The sequence below is a fragment of the Epargyreus clarus genome, unplaced genomic scaffold, assembly GCF_041222505.1.
Source record: "Epargyreus clarus isolate Ecla_fem2 unplaced genomic scaffold, WU_Ecla_fem_2.2 ptg000007l, whole genome shotgun sequence".
Classification (NCBI taxonomy): domain Eukaryota; kingdom Metazoa; phylum Arthropoda; class Insecta; order Lepidoptera; family Hesperiidae; genus Epargyreus; species Epargyreus clarus.
This window is the reverse complement of record NW_027332215.1, coordinates 16,202,793-16,216,176: the sequence shown is the minus strand read 5'-3', so window position 1 is coordinate 16,216,176 and position 13,384 is coordinate 16,202,793. Positions and strand designations below refer to the sequence as shown.

General features: G+C 34.8%; 1 protein-coding gene across 1 annotated transcript; it reads right to left on the bottom strand.

Annotated features, from left to right (window-relative positions):
* Window positions 1–10,499: 10,499 nt before the first annotated feature.
* Window positions 10,500–12,241, bottom strand: LOC140743520 (cytochrome b-c1 complex subunit 1, mitochondrial). The gene has a single exon (XM_083058992.1). The coding sequence runs from the start codon at window positions 11,898–11,900 to the stop codon at window positions 10,500–10,502; it is 1,401 nt and encodes a 466-aa protein (XP_082915118.1). The 5' UTR covers window positions 11,901–12,241.
* Between the last annotated feature and the right edge of the window lie 1,143 nt (window positions 12,242–13,384).

Below are 13,384 nucleotides of genomic sequence, written 5' to 3'. Positions count from 1 at the left end.
ACATACTATTGAGACTCATCACAATGCAAATGAAAGCTAACGACATAGTTTTATTTGTAACAGTCAACTGCGTTTGTCAAGAGTGACCGCAAAGTGTGTTTAGTCTTTAGGTTTGGTCCACACTAGAGATAACACAACACTGTCTTGCCCCTATTGAATATTCACACATATTTGAATGGTTTTATACAGGATGGTCAACGGTAGGATCTCTAGTGAAGATCGAGCCTTAGTGTTTTCTTATACGATCCGATATCGGACTTGCCCTCTGATTACTCTGATAACTAATGACACGAGAAGTAAATATACGAATATTATCTGTCGGACACCGACAGATAAGAAAGTTACATTATGACATACATCTTTTACGATCGGATCGGATACGGATCGATATTGATATCGGATCGGATAGTACAAACGCTATATTAGTATTAAGGTACCGCTCTCCGTACTTTTAATTTGAATGTTTTACGTCCATTTAAACAGCTTAATGAATGTTCCTTTGTGATACTAATTGACATTTTAGCTTTGATTGTCCTTGATCTCTAGCGAGTAAGAGTATTTATCGGTCCTGTGCATGTGTAGTAGCGTTTTAATACTATTCCCAAATAATTAATACTATTGAATGCGGCTTTTGTGCAATATTCATTGATAGTAGCATCTTGTCGTTATGCACGTGCGCAGGCGTTGACCGGAAAATTATTTGGCAACAACACCTGTCAATTTCAGTGTTAATTATAGAATTCATATTATTACCAGTATCGGTGTGTAGATTAGTATGAGCAGTAATGTAGTGTGTATTAACTTCTAACTCATGTTAATCAATTGGTATTACGATAAGGTTGTAACTTATTTCCTTTCAGGGCTCGATCTTTCGAATTGTCTGTCTTCTTCTATTCTTCAGTTCATGCTATTCATTCTAATTTCTTTTTAATCTTAGTCTTTAGGGTATTGTTGAGTGAAGTGTGAGGTCTCTCGTCTCAACAAGCCACTGTTAGCATCGGTTAATACATTTAATGTTCTTCACAACTTATACACATTGTCTTAACGTCAACATCCCTGTCTTACAGACACAGGGTGTGAATTAAATGTTTTGCCTCTTAATCGTACTTAGCGTTTATTTCCATAATTTAACTATAAAATGTTTCTGTTGTATTCAGGTTTATAAGTTACGTACAAAAGTTGTCGCATCCTGCGTTTTGATTATATTTATGAAGGTTTTTAGTGCCGCCTCGATTTGTTTGGTTCTTGATACAGCTTCATATGAACCATCTTAGAATCTCAACATACCACAAGTCCACTTAACAATATAAAATAATTATAATTATAACGTTTCGGTAAGTATTCTTTATTAGGTTTGTTTTATCTCGAATTATTTTAAGATGAAAAACGTTATTCAACGCGTTGTGGTTAAAGTACAACAATTTGTCATTTCGACAAGTCATACAAACTGTGGAGAGTACAAGTATAATAATAGGCAGCTCAATTGAAACAATTAGGTTTTAATAGTAACGTTGCCATTGAAATGTGAGTGTACAAAAATTATGGGGGTATCCATTAATTACGTAAGGCAGGGGAAGGGGAAATTACGATGGAGCCAAATCTCACCCAATCTCAAGGAAGAGAGATGGTCTCAGCAAATGTCACTTATTTAGGAGAAACTGAGTTAAATTAAACAAAACATGTTTCGCTACTAAAATATGGCGATATCCCACTACCATTTACCATGGTTACGCGAATACCATAAAGTAAAGCATTTCAGTTGTTTAGACGCAAATTAAGTAAAGATTTACACTAGAAATACAAATTTTGAATAATCTCACGTGAAATTTGGCGGTGGGGAGGGGATTGAGACAAATTTCACGACATCTCACCGAGAGGTCGAACAATTGTTAACATCACCTCACATAATTAATGGACGCTCCTAAGTAACATCTAAATTCTCAAGACTTGGCGCGGTGTAAGCCGCTCGCAGTCCAACGACCATATGCATTTTTTTCGCATAACCTACGTAGTACAAATACGATATTGTATATGATATTCATCTATAAACATATGCTTTACTTAGTATTTTAAGTTTCTATTATTAGGATCACATTTAAGTAACGTTTTGAGTAGAGCAGAACAATTTTTTATACGTACAATTTTAGTCCAGTAATAATGTATTCTTTTTTATTATTTTTTAATACAAGGGTTGTTAGGTAATTTAAGAAAATTTCGTACCTCAATTTGAAACGACTGTTTTAGTAAGATATTGTCCTGTTTTTGTTCACCATAGATTTATTGTGGCCAAGCCTATCGAGTACATGTTTCAGGCATCTCACAAAGACGAAGTCGGACGGGCTTAGTTTAAAATTGTAGGTGAAACCGATTATTTCAATTGACGATTGTTGCTGATAAAGCCATCAACGTCGTTGACAACATAGGTCTGATTGTTCTGGTTTTGCTTTACCAGCGTTTTAAAGCTTTAATTTAAGAAAGACTTGTCCCATCGTTTTGAAGTCGAATACGGAAGGTGTAATAGTCATTAGCTCCCTTCTAAAGTGGAAGTGAACAAGTGGGCACTGCACACTGCGCTAGCGTGTGTCGTGGCGTCCGTGCTCATGGAGCGGTATTGCGTTTTTATTTTTTGAAGCCTTTTTAGTAATCATATGTCATATTTTTAGGTTTCGTCTAATCTAAAACAGTTCAAAGTTCCGCCTCTATTAAGAACGAATGATTCTGTCTGCCATAGAATATTACAAATCATTATTTTTTGAAAAGTAATTATTTTCATATCTTATAATTCCGGACTGATTTGTGTTGTAAGACTTGTAGCACATTTGCATTGCTGTCCTCGTTTGCGCGTTTGTACCGCGATTTAGGTAAAGAGATATAAAAAAATTAGTTTTTTTTAAAACGTCCAATTTATTATTGATGTATTTTACAAGGTTTGGGTATTTCTAACCATTATTTTTAAGGGGTTATAACTAACATATTTCTCTTGTCATGCGTAAGAATTTGTATGTCTTTACATTCCATTAGGTATAAGTCAGCATAATCAACCGATCAAAACGATAACCATTAACGTCACTTCAATATTATTACGATATTTATGTAAGTACTCTTAGAGTAAGTAACTTTTTTATTTTTAGAATTTCAACGAGATTATTATAAAGTTTACGTAAAATACATTCCATGATTTGGTAGCTGTATTATAGTTATAGCATTTATGATGTTTTTTTACCAAATTTTTTTTATACCAATGCTCTTACTTTATAGTATGTGTCGGAAATAAGGGTGCAGTTATTGAAACCCCGGCGCTTGGTTCTGAGACAAGGGCTGTGCGCCCCCAAGCCGTTTAGATTGTTTAAGTTCTCGGTCTAATTAATACTCAGTATATGTGGCCAAATAGTATTTCGTGCCCTTAGTGTATTATGTTTTTACAAATTTAAATATAAACATTCCAAATATATTTGGTATATGTACTCAATATTAGGATGTGTTTGCTTACCAAAAACACTTTGTTTAATATGATTGAGCTGGTACAATCCGTACCTAATATGTGTAAGAATTTGGGATCTATGGATATTCGGCGGCACTTCTGTTCTATTTGGAGTTGCAGTGATTACTTAACATCAGTTGGACAGATCCACTTGCTATTTCTGTAAAATGAAATAATACTTGCACCGTAAGAAACATTGCCTCGAAAAAGTTTCTTTGCTATTTAAATGAGAAGTTAGATAGACAAAGGTTAATGGGCTTGTGTTTCAGAAAAAAATATATCACAACCTTCACTAACCTGAACTGTCACAACGTGTGCTTCAGTCTTTTATTTTAGGGGATGCCCCCCGGTGGTCAGCGGTTCTTATATAAGGGTTCCTGACATTTGATTCAAAATTTAAAAGAATAAATAAGACAAAACTCACTAATTCAATACGATCCCAATATTGAGTGCACATCCATAAATATGCGTGTCGTCTTAACCAAAATTTTAATTGTAAACACAAATTGAATATATAAAATTGCAAGAGCCTTGTATAATTTAAAAGTTTATTTATTGCACATCGAAATTCATTTGGTTAAGATGGTATATATATTATACAAAGTTTTATATTTTTACATTCCATTTTTGTCGATATATTAATTTATATTCAGAGTGAAATTTTACTACGTGCTCAAATATCTCTATATTTATTTACTGGTCTATTTCCATGACATATTTTTTAGTGTAAGTGTAGTAAATAAGTGTATGCGTAGAATAAGAACTTAATATTCTATTGGTGTAACGTAATAACAGTATACTTCTTGTAATCTATATATTTGTAACGTAGTATCTTTCGTACTGTACGGACTCTAAAACCTAATTTTTTTGGGACAAATCTATTAAACATTAAATTTCAATTTTCAGCACCCAGGTTCTTCGTTCAAACCTGTAAGATTCTTTAATAATTAAAGAAGTATTGTTCCATTATTTTTAAAGAATCTGTAAAATTATTTAAGTATTCTCTCAAATTATGGAATTCTTTACGAAAAATAGTTACAATAGTTTAGTGTCCGTAGCGTCTATTCGATGTCTAAGTGTAATACATTAATCAAATAATCAGTAGCATGTTATTGAATCAATGTTTAGATGTAACAGGGTAATTAAGTGTCAAAATTTAACAATTATTCTAACCATTACTTTTCGAATTAACCCAAGTATACTTCTGGTTCGGCTGTTCTAAAATTTAATTTTAAACAGTAATTTCGTACCCTTTCATCTTCTGTCTCTCTATATAATATATAAGTTTAACGATTAATCGATCGATAATGCAAAAGCTAGATAATAAACACGAACTTGTAATATTTATGTGTTGGTAGAATGGTAGGAAAATTCTTGGATATTTTAATTATTGATATTCCATGTATATCGATATCGATATCAAATTATGTGCTTAATAAAGCAAAACAATTTCTAGAGACTGCAAAACAGAATTATAAGTCCATTGTAATCTAGTGTTCAAGGAAAGCAAACGGTGCCATTATAATTGAAATGTACTACTATTAATGTGATGTACTCTGGCTATTTTTATTCAGTAATAAACAATTGGAATTTAATTACTACACATCAAGGAATTTGATTACTCATATATAAATGAATATGAGTATTGATTTTAATGAATGATCACCGCATCAGGCTACATACTTAACGGTTTTATTTGTATATATGATGCAGCGAGATGAATATATTTGTTTTAATTATATTATTATATTTCTATTTTGTTTATATTTGTATATAAGTTGGTCAATTCTTTTTTAAGAATTTAGACAATTTTATTTACATTATATAATAATTGATTATTGCACTAATCCGTGCTATTTTTTTATTCAGAATTTATTTTTAAATGATTCTAGAACAAATGGAATCAGCATCACTGATATCCAGATACGTAATATTATCAATGTTAATGCGTGTCTCATCATTTTGTGCTGCAGGCTGTTATACAATGTTGTTAATATCATTGCGTCTGTTATTGATTCACACAATAATTACAGTTCAGGCAATCCATGCAAGTTTGCGACAACCAACGAATGAGTTTATTATTATTACCGGAATCTATTTAAATTACCACATAAAATCAGCTATTGATATAAATAAACATACATTTTAAGATCAGGCTGGATAGCAATACCATAAAAAATGAAAAATACTAAAAAATAGTCATCGGCTACGAATTGATCACATTATAATTTATGATAATAAATGATTGTCCATAACGGACGGGAGTAGTAAATGTTACGTCGGTGTTTATTATTTAGATTTATGTGTAGAGAATGATTCAAAGTCGTCTTTTAATTGGCCAGTATTCTTCAAAGGTAGGGCTTAAAACAAGGTTTATGTGCAGTGTACATTGTTTGTCCCGAGAGCAAATGTAAGTTGGAAATGTAAGGCTGCTTGCTAAGTGTAACGAATGTGATAAAATGATAAGGTTGATCTAACAGAGCAGCTATTAGTCTGCGAGTAGATGATTTCTTGGAATGGTTGTTGGACAATCGGTAGGATATTGGTCCTATAGTAAAGTAAATGATGGATTCAAATGTCTTAAACGTTTTTCGGAAAGAACTGAATATTCGCATAGATAAATAATAATAAGCGATCATGTACTTTACAATAGGTTCAAAGAATGAACGTAGGATAATGTTAAATACGTCGATTTAACGACAAGGTGTGATTGCATCACAATAAATGGTTAAGAACTGATTGTCGGTTGTGATAAAGATTCGACATTGACTGGTAGTGTTAACATCTGTAACAATAATGCACGGGCAAGCTCAAATCTAGATTTTCTAGACGTGCGTAAGGATTGTAATGGGATTATTAATTTGTTTGGTTCGTTTAACTTAGAAGGGTATTGGAAATTGAATTGTCACTGCCGTTCACCGAGTTTGAGTCTTTAATTTTAAAATGTATGCATACACTAGGTATGCCGTGTGACTCACGTCTTTATAAGTAATCTTACGTAAGTTTTAATTTGAAAATCCCACGGCGTAATCTGAGTTTACAACGAACGTTTTGTTCATATGATTAGTTGTTATAATTTCTTTATATTTGTGAAGTGAAACGTAAAATCTCTTTTGTAATGCTCTCTATTTTATGATTGTATTTTAAACTATGGGAATCAGTATTTTATTGGATACACTTTGCTTACTTCGTTAGATTTTTTTTGTCATATTCGTACCTATTTGGAAATTTAAACATTTTTACGATGTTTATATTCTGTACACAAAAAAGCAGCCTCGTAAGATCCACATCGAGTGTAGGAGAATCAGAAAAAGCTGGAAAGAATGAAAAGGAAAAACTAAGTTAATTTTCTTTTATATATTTAAAAATATAAAAAAGATGTCAAAATCCTTGAGATGTTTTTAATAAATTACTCATTCCCATAGCTATGAATTATTTGTTTGTCGTGTCCAAAAAGGTATTTTTGTTTAAGGCATTCGTCGGATGAATCTCAGTCAACGGTAGTATAGAACTATGCACCAGATATATCGTTATAGTCGTGGAACAAAGTCGGATTTAACAAATACCAAACTTTACAGGGCAGCCATTTCAAGTTATTCACAAACGTCATTTACTATGAGCGCATTTCAAATCCGTCGTAATACCTACTGATTAATTTTAAAACTAAAATACATAGATTTTTTTCTGTAATGCAGTAATAATATTTAGACAATACGTTATCCAAATATGATAAAAAGTGAATCTTGCATTTTTGTCAAATCCGTCTTTGTTCTACGACTATGACGATATGTTATTTGTATGCTATGTTACAAACAGCTTACGTAACATAGAAACAGTTTCGAAAATTTGTCAATTGCTCTAGTAAAAACCGGTGCGCACATAACTTTTAATAATGTTGTCTTAAATTACATAACTGGATAGCTGGAGACGAAATACTTAACAGATTTTCTTTTTGATTTAAGAAAAGTGCTACATACATACGTGTGCTATACCACCAAAAGGCCAGGGAATTGACAGGTTTTGGAATATTGTTGCGCGGTGTTCAATATATTCGCTCTAGTTGTTACATTTTCCTTTAGTCTTGTAATAGTCGACAACAAAATAAACTTGAGAATTAATTTCAAATCATCTTAATTAACATAAAATATTGTAAATTTTACAATAAACTGCCCACAATGAGATAAAATATTACATATACAGCGAGGTGTATTCAGAGCTAGGAAGTGTATGAAAATTTTGATTGTTTCACTAGAACGCAGATATTGAACATCCAATATGTATTGTTTTGAACAGCGTTTACACATGCCTGTGTCATGTTACAAGAGCATCGAATCTCTACATTAGAATTTTGTCAAAGTATGGTATTTATCGTGATAGTATTATTTGTCATCAACTAATGTTTACATTTATTTATTACACAATTCCCGACGATGCCATTTTTATACATTCCAACGTTCTCGAGGTGTATGTATATATTGATTTATCGATTACGTTACTCTTTAAGTTTGATTATACTCTTGGTACGCTCCCCTTTATACTCAAATCTTTTTATATTTTTGTATTAGGTCTATATCAGTAATAAATTATAAATGTATGCATGTTGTTGTTATTTATTGAACCCTTTAAAGATTTTTTAAAAATATTTTTGAAGTTAAACATTCCGTTGTAAATCATTGTATGATTTTTATAATTTAATATGTATACATGTGGCTCTTACTGCTATGACTTGAAGATTAAAAAAACGCTCTTTGGCTTACCTATGATGGTGGAGGGTTGGTCTCCAGGCGCCATTATTTCAAGTGATAAACAATAAACAAACGCTTTCTACACTCACAGCCCCACACTAGGATTCCCTGTGTCGTGGGTGCCATGGACACACATACAGACAAATACATAAACACCCAGACCCAGGAACAGAAATCTAAATTCATCATTTAGATATCTGTCTGGCCGGGGATCGAACCCGGGACCCTTTGCGCGTCAGACCGGTTGGTGACCGCTCCGCCACGCGGGTCGTCACATGACAGTGAACATTAAAAAAATGTAACATATAGGCTAATAGATGGTGTTTCTGACTGTGACTTCAACTACAATGTACAGAACCTCAACTACTTACATAATCCAAAATTATTTCGTAAATATAATAATCGTAGATATTCTTGGTGCTTATTTTATCTATCCATGTGCTATACTAACGCCACCTTGTTTTAACGACTTTCAACGGATGTTTTCGAATACACGGAGGCAGCTCCCCATACTTCTACGCAGGGCGCTAGCATTAGTTAATTTACTCCAGCGTTATAGTTCTTACAGTAATCAAAAGATGGCACTGTTTGCTTCTTACATTGATCATGTTTGAAATAGTAGATGGCGTTGTATTCATTTATGAAAAATACTGGCTACTTTTTATTAAAAGTGAAAGGTTTAAACCACAGATCTGTATTTTGGTATAAATGTTAACCTGTTTCAGAATCAAGTTAAAACAATGCCGAGTCACGCAACAGTTTAATTATACTTCCTACCCCATCGGTACATCGGAATAACCCACAACGAGGACTCACTGGATTTTCCGGACTTAATAATACACTTTTACGATGTTTTCTCAATCCCTTGTGTGTTTTTATACGACCTGAGACGCAAATTTATTTCTACGTTGAGTTTCTTTTATTAGTTCATCGTAGGACCGCGTGTAGATTTGGTCACTGTAACTAAAACCTTCTTGAAAGTCTATGTTATTTCGCTTGTGATCTTGCATAGCCTGGGACGTAACTCCGTCCTTAAATGAAACGTCTCCTCCAAGCGACTTACATTTAAATTACAATAAAATTATGTGGATTAGGTACATACATACCATTTGGCAAAAATCTTACACCAAAATATACAAGGTCTTGCGAGTAAAGAATTAGAACTGGAATTATTTTAAGAGAAATATAAATATGACATAATGTGTATAACTGAACATTGGTTAAGAAATCACGAATTGCTTATACCTTATAAAAATTATATTATAGCCAGTTCATTCAACCGTAAGTCTGCAATTCATGGTGATACCTTAATATTACTGAGAAATAATATTAAATTTAAAGAACGTTTAGACATTGTGGATCTTTCGGTTGAGCGTTCTATAGAATTGTCTTGTGTTGAGCTGGAGAAACATATTGTGGTTTGCGTATACAGGCCCCCTTGTAATGATAACTATTATTGTTTTGAAACTGTTTTGGAGGATGTTTTAAACATAATTTCCAAAAGTAATAAATTAATTATAATATGTGGAGATTTTAATGTAAATATCTTGCACAATAGCTTATTAACAACTAAATTATTGACTTTATTTAAATCATTTAACTTAAACAATGTGTTTGTGAACCTACAAGGGTAACAACATCTTCAGCTACATGTATTGACAACATTTTTTGTAATTGTAATATAGATAAGTCCATAATAAATTGCATCCAGTCGGATCACAGTGTCCAAAGTGTGCATATCCTCTGTAATAAACACACAGAAAATAAAGTATTTTTGGAATATAGACTAATAACAAAATGCGTTTAAAAAAGTTTAACCAGCAGCTATTAAATAGTTTAAAAATTTTAAATTATAATAACAATGTCAATAGTTTTTATTCAAATTTCTTTAAAATAATAAATACAGAGTTTAAAAGAATATGTATACTTAAAAAATATCAGAAAACAGTCTGTAGTATGCCTCCCTTACCACACCATTTAAACCAGGACACAGCAGCGCTTAAAGGTGTTGTTATGAGGCAGAAATAGGTGTGGCGATGGTGGTTACGCCGGAGTCGAAACTCAAGGGTTCTACCACCTTCAAACCCACTCGATCCATGTCGAATGAATAAAAGAAACTGTATATACTATAACTGTATTTATTTTCATATGGAAAGTAAAACAAAGTCGGTAATTCAAATATTTAAAATAATATAGAATTACTTGGAATAGCGATATAGTGCTGCAGGCCAAGACTACGGATTGTAGATAATATTTTGATTAATTACTGATAGTTAATATCTCAGCCAATACGTGCCCGCCCTGACCCTGGTGTATTCTGGCAAACATTCCGTTGCTCCGACGGCCACGACTACTGGACATTTATCGTAGATGTATTTATAACATGTTTCCTTTACATCTTTTACTTTTATTGCATCTATTGCACACAATCTTTGGTAAAGCGAAGTTCTGTACTTGTTATATAATATCCACCGTCCCATAGCACGACATGTCTTAGCTGCGCTTTCATTGTCTGTAAGAATCTTAGTTTTTAACTCATTTTTCGCTCTTTCTACCTCTCCTTCTGAAACAATCGTACATAGTCTCATCCACTCGTCTTGCGCTACACTAGTCATGTCGTCTACTACCAATTTGGGTGACACAAATTGAATTCCCCAAAGGCCGGTATCCTTGTAGGCAATGTTAAATGCTTTGTATGATTCGCACAATTGAGAAGTAGATGCGCAACGGGCAACTCGAGTGGTAAGGTCTAATCCACTAGTTTGAGTTTTATCCCATCCACCAACAATTGCAGCAGCCAAGCTCATGATTATGTTGTCCGGACTACAATAGCTAGGCCCTTCCACTGCTATGGCAACATGAGCTACTGGAATTGTGTCATCTCTGAAACGAATCTCTGAACCAGTATACCGATAAGGAAGTTGCTCAGGACATCTAGGACCTGGCAATTTATCCAAACTAACGCTAGCCAATTGAATCAATTGCTCGTGTTTAACGCCACCCACTCCAATTAGCGCAATTCTAGTTGGATCTAAGGTTTTTTCTTGATAACAACGGATTGAGTCTCGATTAAATTTATAAAGATTAGCAGTTGGTCCTATAACAGTTTGAGCTAATGGAGTACCTTGAAATGCCGCGGCATGCAGATAATCATAAACGAGATCTCTAGTACTTTGATCGTGTTCCAGCATTTCGCAATATACTGTATTTTTCTGGAGCTCAATTTCAGACCGTGAAAGACAATTATTAAACAAACAATCTGTTAATATATCGTAAATACGTGGTACATCCTCACAATGACACTCCACGTAATATCCGTTCATTTCCCGTGTGGTGAAACATCTAAACCTAGCTCCAGTGCACGACATTTGATCTTCTAGGATCGTTTTGGGTCGACTTAGTGTACCTTTAAAAGCGAGATGTTCAAAGAAATGTGATATACCATTTTCGCAAGCATTTTCATATCTGGAACCGGAATCAAAGAAAAATCCAATGCAAGCATTGTAACACTCTCTTTCGTCTGTTGCTATGTTTAGGCCATTTTGTAGTTTCGAGTACTGCATAGTGGGTAGATTATTAATATAGTTTAGGAAATTTGCTGGAAAACACGAATCACGAACAAAAAGTTTTATTGGGTTGTAGGTTGATACTAATGCTTTTGCGCGTCGTATCATTTTCAAGAACAATAATAAATGTCTCAGAAACACTTTTTTGTAGAACGATATGGATATTTCTTGAGAAGAAACGTGAACTACGTTTATCTCGTTTTTCTCAAAGTATTATCTGACTCAAATGTCAACGATACATTACGTCAACAAAAAAGAAAAAAAACGGAGTTTTGTTTGTACAACAAATAAATCCTATTTGACTTGTAAACAGCTCAAAATACGCGTCTGTACGAATATTCAGATTAATCGGAGATATGGACTTTTCAACCTAGATAGGGACTTTTCAAAACTCCACCGCGTGAGCTAACATGCTACATGCTTCTAATTATATCCTATCCTACGAATATCTTATAAAAGCGTAAGTTTTTGAGGGTGGATGGATGTTTCTAGGTACTTTATTGAAGCTACATACGAATTTGGTTGTAACTTTGTAATATTATTGCTTATAAGTACCTTTTTTTTTGTTTACGAGGGGGAAACCTTCAAGAGGGGGTACCCAGTGTCGTGGGAGCGGGGTTATGTGGGATTCTTACCGCAGAAAAACCCCCCCGGTGGCCGTCCGACTCCGGGATCTCCTACGGAACGTAACCGGAGTCCTCTGAACGCGTTGCCCCTTTGGGCTCCTCCTAGGTGAATTTCAGGACTCACCACACCGTCTGGTGTTTACGACGGTATGCGACCACACATACCGCCGCCCTCCAGGAGTTGCTTGCTGGACGGCTTGACCTCCCAATCTTGCCGCCCGCAACCCCGGAAGCTCCCTTTTAGTCGCCTCTTACGACAGGCAGGGGATACCGTAGCCCTATTCTAGTCCCGGAACTACAGGGACACCGCGCCAGGGGGCGCTATCTGCGCCTTCGGCGCCTCCTTCTCCGCGCGGATTCAGCGCGCTCCCTGGCCCGTTCGGCGTCCTCCTTGGCGACCATAACGCGCTCGCAGAATGCAATCACGCTATCCCACGCCTCGCCAGAACGGACCATTGCCGCGACGACAGCCTCCGTGGAGAGGTCTGATCCTATCCGTTGCACCAGGATCCGCCGCTCGGACTGCCAGCTGGACAGTGCTCGAGCGTGTGCTGCGCGGAATCCTGGGCATACCCGCAGTGGTGACACTGCGCTGTCGCTTCCCTGCCTATTCTATGCAGATATTCACCGAAGCAGCCATACATTAGAATTACCTGTAAACTACAACTTATAAATATATTATGTGATTTGACTGTACTATAATGATAAATATCAGGTAAAGACAAACAACAAGAAACTGTTGTACTTCAGATATCAGAAATAGCTACACTTGTTTCGAAAAAGCTAGTTGAATACGAATCGAATGTCAGAAAATATTTACAAAACTTTCAATCTATTCCCTGTGTTTGCGGACGACGCACGCGGGAACCGGGATGTTGCTCGTGGGAGGCGAAGCAAATCGAAGCGGTGTGAAACGAGGTACAGCGTATAAATAAATAAAACGTTGGTTTAAAGTACGAAGATTTA